The sequence below is a fragment of the Urocitellus parryii genome, chromosome 7, assembly GCF_045843805.1.
Source record: "Urocitellus parryii isolate mUroPar1 chromosome 7, mUroPar1.hap1, whole genome shotgun sequence".
Lineage (NCBI taxonomy): Eukaryota > Metazoa > Chordata > Mammalia > Rodentia > Sciuridae > Urocitellus > Urocitellus parryii.
In genome coordinates, this window is record NC_135537.1 from 177,548,369 (window position 1) to 177,561,218 (window position 12,850).

Here is a 12,850-nt window from a genome sequence, read left to right on the forward strand (position 1 = left end):
CCACTTCCCACCCATTAACGGGGAGGCATGGGGAGTCTGGCAGGTTCAGGGAGGGGTGGGCTGCTGGGGAGGGTGGGTACAGTGACCTGGGAATGGATGGGAAGGGCCTGGTAGAGTGGAGTCACAGGGGCAGTGAGGCCTAGGGCCAGGCTCCAGAGACATGTGGAACATGGGCTGGGAACAGGGTCAGGGATGTTGGGGGCAGCATTGTGAGTGATAGAGGCAGAAACTCAATAAATAAAAAATAAGTAAGGAGAAAAGGAAGATGGGGGAGAGGAGGAAGAGCAGGGGGAGAGAGAGAAAGCAAGAGGAGGGCCAAAGAGGACAGGAGGAGAGGAGAGGAAAGGGGAGAGGGGGTGGGGGAAGAGAGAAGGGAAGGAGACGCATCAGAGGACAAGGGACAGGAGGAAGAGAGAAAAGGACCAGAAGAGAAAGAAGAAACAGACGCCCGGCACATCTGGGCAGCAACACCTCCATGTGGACAAGTCCCCAGGTCGAATGTCCAGGGGCCATCACAGGACTCGGGACTCAAGGGCACATCAGGGCTGGGGTGTAGCTCAGAGATGGACACCAAGCTGCACTCGGCCTGTGTCCCATCACCAACACCAGGGAGGAGGAAAGACCAACGTGAGCATAAAATCCTGTTTACCTAAAGTTCAACAATGACCAAAGCTAAACCTCGCGCCCTGGGCACCATACGCATGGGAGTGCAGACCTTCAAGCAGGTGGAGGAGGAGCATGCAGCCCTGTTAGGCCCCAGGACGGTAGGAAGGAGGCCCAGAGACCAGAAGGGCTGCATCACGTCAGCGGTGCCCATGACAGGCTGGGCACACGGGCTGCAGTGGCCTTGGCTGGAAGTGCACGCACTAGACACGCCTGTCTGTGTGTGTGATGAGCCAAGGAAAGGCTTCTAGAAGGTCACAAAGGCCTCAGAGGGTTCTAATAGAAATGCAGACAAGTCAGGATGTCCCCTCCTCCAGCAGGGGGTGTCCCTGGAGGTGGCCTCAGGACAGCAGAGTCACTGGTCCTCACAGTCATGTGCCTTCACCTGGACCTGGAGCTCCTCTGAGGCCTGTTCACCCAGAGGACAGCACTGAGCATGCTCAGGAGCAGGAGCACCTTCAAGACCAGGAGCAGGAGAAGGACATTGATGACCAGGGGCCTGCGGGGGACATGGGAACCGTGAGCTGTCTCCTCACGGGGAGGGCCCAGTGCCCTGCACTTTGCCTCTGTCCCTTACACCCAGGTCCTGTGTCCCCTGGGGTCCCCATGAAGACCAACCTGACCAAGGCAGTCCCACATAAAACATCTCAGTCCCCACATGACAGCCAAGAAGGGCCCTGGACTCAGCATGTAGGAAGGGCATGGCCACAGGAAAGATGTGAGGGGGCCCAGGTGTCTAGCAGGGACCCGGGTCCAGGGAGGCATTTCTACCTCCCCTGCCACATCTGGGGGTACCCCTGGGTGTGGGGGTCTGCCACCTGCCATGTGTCGGCGTTTCCACCTTCCAGGAGAGGGGACTGTGTGTCCACCCATAAGTGGCCCTGGCCATCCTCGTACAGGCCACATGAGCTGTAGACTCCCGGCTGCTGACGGAATGACCCAGCCCCAGCCCAGCCCCACCTGCCTCAGAGGACCCGGTCAGGAAAACAGGCTGACATTGTGACCAGGTGCGGAGAGGGAGGCAGAGGGAGAGAGTGCCGGGCCACCAAGCACCTGCTCCCTGCCCAGCAGGTCCTGGGGCCCTGGGCAGGACACTTGTGCTCTCTCTTCCCTCTGCCTGGGCCGCCCTCTCCAGATCCCAGGTGCCTGTCCCCAGCCCTGCAGGCTCCACTCACATGGAGCTATTCAGCAAGGCCTCCCCTGATGGTCCTGTGACCCATCCCCCACCCCCTCCACACTCACCCCCACCCAGGACCAGTCTGCCCAGCCCCCCTTGCTGTGTCTACACCGACTGTGCTGACCTGTGCACTCCTGAACCACCAAAAGGACAGTGCAGGCCACAGACGACTCTCTGGGTGGTGGCCACTGTGTCCCAATGTCAAGAAGAGCACCTAGCACTTAGTAGGAGCCTCGTGGTGAAGGGTGGGATTGGTGAATGCAGGCGGGGCCCAGAGGAGGGGATTCTAGTGCCCCCCAAGACCCCTCAACACCGCTCACCCCCAGAGGCACAGCCCGGAGTCCAGGCCTTACCCAGGCTGTGGGTGGAGCCTGGGGGTGTCCTCTCTGGTCGTGAGGGGCCAGGTGTGTGTTGGCATCGAGATGGGAGGCCCCTGGGTGCTTGTGGCTCTCAGGGCTGGAGGCTGTGGTCAGGGCTGAGGGGAGGCACAGGTCAGCACACTCTGCCCCTGGTTTGTTCTGACTCACCCAGGCCAGGTCACTCTGAGCCTGCTGGACAGATGTCCTGCATCCAGCAGTCTCCTGGCCACAGCTGGGCCTGAGCAGGGCTTCACCCCGCCCATCTCCAGGTGCACTGAGGGAGGAGCACTTCTGCTGGGAGGACTGCGTTCCAGAGGAGGGGCGGGGGCTCTGGGAGGACTCTGCAGCAGGGACAGTCCATGCACCACCCTCTCCTCCTGCTCCCCTCCCTCCTGGGGACAATTACAGTGAGGCCTACTGTGTAGAGATTGACACAGGGAAACCGGAGACGCAGGGCCCTTGGCAGGGACACGGCCAGAGTGACTTCAAATGACAACAGAGATGGTCTGTGGCGTCCACAAGGGATGCTGTGACCAAGGACCACCAGGTCCACTAGGAGCAGAGTCCCCTTAGGAGTCAGGAAGCCTGCATAGTGGTATGGGTCCTTTTTAGAAGGACCCCAGGACCATCATGGAGGAGCTAGTGTCCCAGAGACCATCCACAGTGGAGAGGGGGCAGGTGACCCAAGTGAAGATGCCCTTCTATAGGGGAAGCAAATGCTGTGAGGGTCCCGTCCCAGAGGGAGGGTGGAGACAGGCCCAGGTGAGACACGGGTCTCCTTTGGAGAGGGCATGACCCTCACTTGGTCAGGAAGTCAACAAAAAGCCAGGGACCCAACAGCCAGTCCCATCCCACTCCTGGAAGGTTCCAGACCTGGACTGTTAGAGTGGGGCCCAGGGAGACACTGGAACAACATAGGTGTGCTGTGTGTGCACACACAGGTGTCTGCATGCCCGGATACACACACACACACACACACATATGCACACACACACACCAGAAGCCTGCTTTCACAAAGGTCTGTGCACACATAGACACTCTATTCTGAATCCTGGAATCACCCAGAGCACGCTCTCCTCCCCCATGTCTTTCTACGGAGGGAAAGGCCGTATTCTTAGGTATTTTGTACAGACTCTGAGTCTGTGGATCACTGACCCCAGGGGCCTCGGGAGCCCCACGTTTGCAGCCAGTTGTCACAAGTGCTGGGACCTGGGCTGCCCCAAAGTGAGCTGGTGTCTCCTGTGGGGTCCTGGGGTCAGAGCCCTTAACCTGGGTCTGCATGGACTGCACTGGTCAGCACCAGGAGCCAACTGCCCCCCCAGGTGAGGTCAGGTGGGGAGCCCTTGACCCCAGAGATGGCCTGTGCCTGCTTGCATTGTTCTGAGGAGTCACAGATGTGCTCAGGTTCTCTGTGAGGTTGACGGCCCCCAGATAGAGACCCACTCAAATTAGAGGGGGAGTCCCAGACTCTGGGGTCACGCAGGCCCAGCCAGCCCCACACCTGTGCCCATGTGACAGTGACACAACCTCTCCTTGCAGTCTGTGAGGGGAGCATGGGAGCAGGTTGGGGTCATGTGAGGAGCCAAGGAGGACAGCGTGTGGGGCTCTGGGCATCTGGCAGGACAGCCCCAGCCCTCATGGGTGGACACTTGCCTCCCCTCTGCCAGCCCCGCCTTGGTCTGAGACTCTCTTGAAGCCTGGGGCAGGTCCAGTGTGGTGGCCTCAGGGACCCAAGCCAGGTTACACAGATGGCAGCTTCCAACCTGGGCCTGGGCCAAGGGTCAGCAGGCCTGGGTCAGCAGGGGTGTGACTCCCTCCCCCGAGTGACCACACAGCCCCCGTGGAGAAGACCCCAGTCAGGGACAGGACACTTACCCTGGGCCCTGCCCATGGTGGAGGTCCTGGCTCCGGGGACCAGGGGTGGCACTCTCTGTGGCCAGGCTGGTGGACAGTGCAGCTTGGACTCTGCTTGTGGTTGTCAAGGTCTTCGCTGTCGTGACACTTGTAAGTGTCCCTGAGGTTGCTGGTGTCAAATCTACAATGACACCCAGAGGTCTGTCCTGCAACCCGCCCACCACTGGGGGATGCCTTGGGCCTGATTTCATGCCAAATGATCACTCAGGAAGGGGACGGGTGGTGGCCAGGGCCAAAGTCTCCCCAGGACCCTGGGGACATTTCTGTACAGGACACAGATACCACCCCCAGCAGGGCTGATTCCGTCCTGCTGTGAGGGCCATGGCCTCCTGAGACCCCTGGGGTCATCTCCCCACGCCCGGTCTCATCCCCCTCCCATCACAGCCACATGCTGCAGGGATATCTAACTGCAAAGACAACTTGTCACTGTGCTGCCTCTGCCCACTGCACCCCCTGGCCTTCTGCCCCTCTGCTCCGCCCTGGGTATCCACACAGAGCTCTGCCTGTCCCTGTCCCCAGGGCCCAGGGTGGACTCTGGCTCTCTCCCCTGCAGGCTCTGCTCCCGCCTCCTTCCCTGATTGGCAGCTCCTCAGGGCTGGGCAGGCTGTGGGCTGCTCCCCCCTTGGACTCCCTCCCAGGCTCCAGCTGCTGCTTTCTGATTCTGGCCCCAGGTGTCCAGGTCCAGGCAGCCCAGGCGCTGGTGGGAGGGGCTCACCTGGCAGCACAGCCACCTCAACTTCGAAGAAGGGGTCAAAGCCTTTGTGCCATGGTGTGTCCACCCGGCACTCATAGGAGCCTGCGTCCTCCAGGGTGAGGCGCTCCATGGTCACTGTGAAGCTGAGGTTTGCAGGGTGGTCGCTGATGGACACTCGGCCTCTCCGCACCTCTCCCTCTGAGCCTCTAGTCTTCACAATATCATAACAATATAAAAGTGAGTTTTTGCACCACAGTTTGTCATTGTCCTTGAATTCTTCACCATAGTGACACTGCACGGTCAGGGATCCTCCCATGGTGCCCGTCACCTTGCTGGGGCCACTCAGAGGAACACAGTCTGAAAAACAAAATTTGGAGTCCTTCAGGACCTTAGGCCTGACCTGAGACTGTGGGACCCCTGAGTCACAGCCCTGACCTGGGACTGTGGGACCCCTGAGTGCATAGCCCCAGGGGCCCCACCTCCTCCTCGTCCCTTCAGTGCCTGCTGCGCCTGGCACAGGGAGACCACTGTGGCTGCACCCTCAGAGCACAGCTGCCCACAGCTGCCCAGTAGCTCCTCCATCCCTCTGCCAGGGCCAGTAGGACCGCCCCTCCCAGCCTTGGGGTGAGGTCCCCTGCAGAGAAGGCCTTGTGACACTGTCACAGGTGGGACACTCTCTGAGAAGCTCAGTAGCAACTGCCGAGGTGAAGCCACAGGGGCCTCAGATGAACCTGGGCTTGGGCCTCAGCTCTAGTTTGCATCCTCTGTGTGCTCAGGGCCAGGGCCTGACCTCTCTGCACCTCAGATGCCAGCCACAAAGGGGTGGGTGACCACGCCAACCTGACATGGCATCTGGGGGTTCATGGAAGGTCATGTTAGCATGGGGCCAGGTCAGTGGAGAGGCTGCCCAGCATGCAGCAGGCCATGCTCCACCAGCCCCAGGAAACTAAGGAGGGAGGAGGGAAAGAGCCGTCCTGGCTGTCACTGTCTGCAGGTCATGTTAGTGACACTCAGGAAATGCTGCTGCTCAATGCCCTCGACCAAGAAAACTGGAGCTCCATAAGATTCGACCTCACAAAACCAGGTAACCCCTGTCTAGTCCAAATGAGAAATGGAGAGAGGAAGTAGTCACAGGTAGAGAGAGTTAAGGGCCCACAGGGGACTTTGTAGAATTTATAGGCTATGTGCGATGGCACATGCCTCTAATATCAGGGGCTCGGGAGGCTGAGGCAGGAGGATCTCAAGTTCAAAGCCAGCCTCAGCAAAAGCAAGTTGCTAAGCAACTCAATGAGACCCTCTCTCTAAAAAAAAAAAAAAAAAAAAAAAAGATATATATATATATATATATATATATATACAAAATAGAGCTTGGAATGTGACTCAGTGTCAGAGCGTCCCTGAGACAATCCCTGGTACCCCTCTCGCCCAAAAACTCTTAATAAATAAATGTGTAACCTGGATAAATGTGATTTTCCAGAAAAACACAAATCACTAAAATTGGCACATATTAAGTAGTTAGTAATGAATGTCAACCCAGCCGTCTTTCATCAGGATGCTGTCTCCCACCTCTCCTGTCCCCACCTGCCGAGTCTCCTCCTCTCCTTGTTGTGGGTTGCTGGCTCCCTCAACAGGGTCTTGTTCCTCGCCCTGACTTGTGGCCTCCCCCTCACCTGCCACACCCAGTCTTGTCTCTCAGGATTGCTCTAAATCCTCCTTAAACCTAAAGTCAAGAGAAGAAAAGAAGAGGAGGAAAGGGGGAGGACACAGTGGAGGAGTAGGAGAAGGAGGGGACACAGTGGAGGAGGAGGAGGAGGAGGAGGAGGAGGAGGGCAGAGCACAAGGGAAAGGAAAATCACCCCAGTCTCTACAGGTCTGTAACCTGGAGGAAGTGAATTGTTTTCTAGGGAAATACAAATGACCAACCTAAGCCAGAAATAGAGGGTCTTCTCAAAACAGATGGACATTAATGAGAGTCACCAAGGAGTCCTCCCCTTCCCCCACCCCACCCACCCAGAGAATGACCAGAGCCACACAGATGACAGTTCTCTCAGTTCTCTCAAACCTCAGGCCAGGATGCGGCGCAGCATAGAGTGATCCCCAGCAACTCTGAGGCTGGGGGCTCAGGCCCCAATACCAAAAGCAAAACCCCTTCAAGGCACACACAGCTCCAATTCACTCAGCTTTACAGAAAATACTGAACCAGGGAAATCCCTGCAAGGTTCTTCATGAACTCAGCATAGTACACTGAGACGGAATCTGGCCAACTCTGTCTCTGTGTATGGGTGGGCACGTGGGGACGGGTACTAGGAATTGAACCCAGGGACACTGGACCATCAGGTCACATCCCCAGCCCCTTGAAAATTGTATTTTGAGACAGGGACTCAGTAAGCTGCTGAGGCTGGCCTTGACTTGGATGGCCCTGCCTTACACTCCCGAGTTGTGGGTTACAGGTGTGCATCACCCCACCTGGGCCAAATCTCTTTCTATAATTCACCAGCTGAGAAGTTCAAAGAAGAAACAAAATCAGCTCCTCAGATCAGGAAAAGCTCTCTCTTGCCTGTTGCTGCTGTGCTAATGCTCTGTGGGGGCTGGAGTGGGGCTCAGGGTAGAGCCCTTGCCTACAGCACAGGGCCCTGGGGTACATCCCCCTCAGAGGGAGAGGGAGAGAGGGAGGGAGGGAGGGGGAGAGAGAGGGAGGGAAGCTTTGTGGACAGATATGAGTGGACGGCTTCCTCCTCCTCATAGGGACCACTGGCCATCGTCCCCTGAGGCTGGCCAGGCAGATGAGCACAGCCACAGAGGCTCATTGGGCCTGCACCAGGCCTGGGCTGAAGGGCCCACAGAGAAACAGGTACCAGGAGGAGCCCCCTGTCCTCGGCCCATGCAGATGCCATGAAAACCCAGGAAGACCCTGGGAATCAACAGAGACGCTGGCCACGGGCGGACGTCCGGCCCCAGTGAATCCACAAAGCCACATTCCCCAGAGTCGCTGTGTTTACTCTGCAAATACTACTAGGAAAAGCACAGAACTGATAGGAGCAACCAAAAGTTCTAAGATATCCTGCATGTAAGATAAATGAAATAAAATAAACCTGTCCTGGGCCTCACCAAGACTGCAGGGTGGACGCTGCTGGGGACGCCTGAGGAGGTCTGGTCCTGCCTGGGAAGACTCTGCCCTCCAGGAGTTCTGCCCAGAGAAGGTCTCCTCCCTGCCCTCCCACGACCTCCCTCTCCCTGCCCACTGCCCTTCCCTCTCTCCTGCCCCCACCTGTCTTCCTGGGGACCACTGACCCCTGGGCCCCACCAGGACTCTTCCCACCCAGCCTCCAGCTGCCCTGGCGGAACCCACCTGTCCCTGAGATGGAGGCTTCTCCTCCTCGTCCCCTCCTTCCTCTGTACCCCAAACTGGTGGACCTGGGGGGCCTCCCCAACACAGGCCCCAGGTGTGCTCTGTGCCCTCTCCACCCCACCCCCGTCCACCCGCCCTGCTCCCCCTGTCCTGTTCCCCCAGACCTCTCTCAGGGCCCCCCTGGGCAGCACCCTTTCCCTGGACAGCACGCTGGCTCCTCCCAGGTCAGGTGGGCTCAGGGGAGCCCCTGCCCCTTCCCTCCCAGGGGTGTGGTGTTTGGCGAGTCCATCTTACATCGTGGACACAGCGCACCCCATTCTGCGTCTGCACAGAGACGTGCAGCTGGGGCTCCTCTGTGAGGCCTCCTGGCCCCCCTCCTGCCTTCCCTCCCTTCTGCAGACCCTCCCTGGACAGAGGCCCTCACCTGGGAGCCAGAGAAGCAGCAGAGCCAAGGGTGGCCAGGCCATCAGGCCCCTGGGGCTCATTTCTCCTGCACAGATGTCACCGCCGGGCACCAGGCCCCACAGGACCCAGGCTCCAGCCCCCTGGGGAGGTCAGTCTCCAGGGCTCCCACTTCTGCTTTTCTCTGGGGCGGCTGCTTCCCGCTTGTCCTCTTTAGTCTGTTCCTGGGGCTGGGGACAAAATGGAGAAGGTTCAGGGGCCAAGCAGCTCCCAAGGTGGCCCTGGGCTTGTGCTGTCCTAGGAAAGCCTGGGAGGAGAAGGTGTGGTGGATGGGACCCGCCTGTCCCCAAGGTGGCAGGACTGCCCTCACCCCAGGCCTGCAGGGCCAGGCTTCCTTCTGGCCCTGTCACTCCTCCTCTTCTCCTTGTGGTCAGGATGTCACCAGTGGGAGGGGCACACAGAGCCCGAGTCTGCAGCACTGGGCCTGCCCCGCGGGAGGCCAACCTGGACTGCCCCTCCATGAGCCCAGTCTAGGCCTGACCCCAGGTTGGCACAGTGGCCCTAGAGTCCTGAATGGTTCCTGGTCCTGGAAATGTGTCCTCAATCCCACTGTGACGTCCACAGGCCGTGACCTCCCCCCTCCCGTGTAGCCCCTGTGGCCCTGAGCTGGGATCCAGCAAGGCTGCAGGGACCCCCCCTCCACACGCCTGTGATAGTGCCCCCAGCTGGCACAGAGTGACCGTGTGAGCACAGGGTACCCTCATCCTAACGTATAGCACGTCACCCAGCAGCTTGAGCTTTTGAGTCAGGGCACCCACCCACCCCAGGGACCCCACACTGGCTCTGAGGTCCCAAGATTGTCCCCTCCTGCTGCTCCCCAGGAGATTCACTGTCCTCCTTCCCCCTGGCCACAGGAGGACCCTCCCAAGAGGCTTGCTGGTTCTACTGCTGGAAGGTGAGCACACAGCCTGGCAGAGCTTGGGGACAATTTTCTAATAGCCACGCAAGGTGACAGTCACCTAAAATCCCAGCTACCTGGGAGGCTGAGTTGGGAGGATCCCTTGAGCCCATCATTTCAAGGCCAGTCTGAGCCTCATAGTGAGGCCCTTTATCAAAAACAGAAAACAAATTCTATGCCAATGTCATGGGAGACTACGGCCTGAGGAGACCCAAGACTCTGGGGTTCATCTTCTTGAGCTGATCAGGGGTGTGAGAGAGGGCCACGTTTAGTGGATTCCCAGAAATAATGTATGTGTGTATACAAACACACACACACACACACACACACACACACACACACACACTGAGCATTGAACAGATCCCCAGTCATTTTTTCTTTTTTTTTTTTGAGACAGAGTCTCACTAAGTTGCTGAGGCTGGCCTTGAACTTGCAGCTCTCCTGTCTCAGCCCCCTACATTGCTGAGATTACAGGCATGAGCCACCACACCTGGCCCCAGACATCATTTTTAGTTGTACCATGATCCCAAGGTCATTGCGCAGGGTCAAGTGTCCAGAATACACAAAGAAGCAGGAGGCTAGATGCTCGTGTGGCTTGTCCCTGGCCACCAAATGACACAGCAGGGAGAACCTGGCAAATCACCTGGAGATGCAGTTCTCCTTAGGGATGGGAGGGAAACGTCGGAACTCCTGCAGGAGGAACAGGTCCAGGATCCCATCCTTGCCATGCCTGGTGGTACTCCTCTTTTGTCCCTCACCCCAGATCCAGATCCAACCTCCCTGCTGCCTCCAAGCTTCTTACTGCAGACGTGTCTCCTTGGAGAGTGACTGTCCCACTTCGGGAACAACACTTTTGAGTGTTTTCATAGCCACCATGTGACTTGTTCCCACAAAGGACCTCTTGTTATTGCCCTTGAGCAGAAGACACAGGTTCTACCCAAGGTCACTTGATGGAAAGTGGGAAGTCACAGGTGATGCAAGGTGACCTCATGACCTCAGACCCAGGAGGCAGCACCTTCCCACAGCTCCCTGGAACCCATCACCAGCAGAGGGAGACGAACCCGAGGACCCTAGGCTGAGCCCCCTTTCAGGGCAAGGAGAGGGGTCCTGCCACAGACACAATGCCTCTGGCCATGGTTCAGTCTCTTCCCAGTGTGGACACACACGGTGGGGGCCGGGGGGACGGTATTGGTGGTGATGCACTGAGTCCTGCCGGTTGGAGGGTCCTCAGGAAAGATCTGGGTGAGGACAAGCTGGGGAAGTGCTAGGCAGGGCTCGGCCCTCCAAGGCAGCACAGCCAGAGCCCCTCCCACTGCCACACTTCTCCTCCCTCCACCACTTCCTCTCGCTGAAGGGGTCTCCAGGAGAGCATTGAGGGGTGGGTACCTCTGCAGTGCAGCCAGAGCCCGGCACCAGGCCCAGAGAAACAGGAGGCAGCTCACTGTGGTCAGGCTCAGGGGGAAGAAGGCTTGACAGCCCAGGGAGCACCTGATGGAGGCAGAGAATAACTGACAGCCACCAAGGGCCCCAAGACCTGTGCTTCTGCTGTGGCCAAGTGCACAGCTGGGGCTCACACCTGTAGGATCCAGAGTCAGAGCAGACCTGCAGGACACACTGCCAGGGAGGACAGCCAGAGGACAGAGGCTCCTGGTTTCTCTTCCCCGGGGACGGGTGAGACCAGCTGTGGTAGCCTGACCCCACCCACCCTCCTGCCCATCCCTGGGAAACAGGGCTGGGTGCAGCTCAGTGTCAGAGCACTGCCCAGCACAGCAGGCCCTGGCTCAACCCTAGACCTAGACTGCAGACCAGACCAGAACACGAGGGAGACCACGCGGGAGTCAGGCCTGGCCTGGGGGACCTGTGTTCCAGGCATCCTTCAGTCCCTGGGCACAATCCACACCTGGTGGTCATGGTGGCCATGACATGTCCCCCTCCTGTCCTGGGGGTACTGTGGTTAGGATGGACAGAGGAAGAGGAAGCTACAAGCAACCAGAGGCCCAGGACACTCCCCAGTCCAAAGTTTCAAGCCCGTGAAGCTCTGTTCCACATAGCCCTGTCCCTTCTCTCCAGAGAGGAGCAGAAAGGGGACCTGGGCCAGCAGCTGGCCTGCAGAGCTCAGCAGGGGCTCCCAGGGCAGGCTCAGGAAGGGAACAGCACCCAGGACCTCTCTCCCCCCGGAAGGAGAAGGCTCTGGCTTCCCCATGTCACCCTGCAGATTTGGGGACATGCTCAGTGGATATTCATTGGCTGGAAGGGAACAGGGTGGGGTGGGGCTCTTCCATGTCATTCCTCATCTACAGCCTCCCTGTTGTACCCCTTCACTCCCCCGGGGTTCACACAGTCACCATCTCAGGAGACACACCAGCCTCAGGGCTACCTCCCACACCCCTGTCCCCTGCAGTGCTCATTTCTGTGTTTGATCACCTGGGTGCCCTGCACACCCTCCTTCTCCAGGAAAGACTGCAGGACTTTAGGAAAACAAGGACCACAAGGCCCTGCAGCCTCCGCTCACCCAGGAATTGGGCAGAGGGCCCCAGAGCCACTGCACGGCCCAGGGTGGGGGGACAAGAATTGGGCACAGGGACAGAAGGCTTCCCTGAAACTCTTGCCAAACTTCCCAGAGGGAGAAGGGAGACATGCAAATGTGTCAAAGGATTGTGCACTTATGACACGTTGTACCTCAATAAAATACAGGCCCAAATAGACTCAGGAGGAGGAGGGGGCAGGAGCAACATGGGGCTGCTGATCCAGATGCACATGTCCCCAGGGACACGGAGACGGCAGGACCTGAGAGGAGCCTCTCCCTGCACTGCCCTAGTGACCCTCTGAGTCACAGGCACTTGCCAGGGACCGCTCCACAGGTGTCCAGGGGCAGGAGGTGGGTGAGAGGCACCTGACAGCAGGGAGGTCCCCTGCCTGTGACAATGGGCCTCCACAGCTGGGAAGGTCGGAGCCTGAGGTCAGGTGTGTCCTCGTCAGTTTCCTCATTGCAGAAGGGGACACTGCCAGCTCCTGCCTGGGTGGAGGTGGGATTCTTCTCCACTGCCCAGGCGTCGTGGCCTCAGGCAGATGCTGCTCACTCCTGGGTGGGGTGGCCCTTACAGGAGGGGAGATGGCCGTGGCTTGGTGGCTTCTGCAGTGGGGGACACTGAGCCCCCCGTGGCATCCCATCAGGACTCTACCTATGAGGATGCTGAGGGCCAGTTTCCTCCTGGTCTGTTATGGAGACAGGAAAGTCCAGGAGGCAGGTAGGAAAGAGACTCGGAGCTGCAGGGCATCTCGCCCAGAGCCTCCTGGACCCAGAGCTGCAGACTGAACCTGGAAGGGGCTCCCA

General features: G+C 58.8%; 1 protein-coding gene across 1 annotated transcript; it reads right to left on the reverse strand.

The window, feature by feature from the left end:
* Positions 1–3,463: 3,463 nt before the first annotated feature.
* LOC144256215 (CMRF-35-like molecule 4) lies at positions 3,464–8,641 on the reverse strand. The gene is made up of 4 exons (XM_077801296.1): positions 8,581–8,641; positions 4,829–5,164; positions 4,075–4,234; positions 3,464–3,608 (listed from the first exon to the last, which is right to left on the reverse strand). Exons 1-4 carry the CDS (start codon positions 8,639–8,641, stop codon positions 3,464–3,466), a joined length of 702 nt encoding a protein of 233 aa, XP_077657422.1.
* Between the last annotated feature and the right edge of the window lie 4,209 nt (positions 8,642–12,850).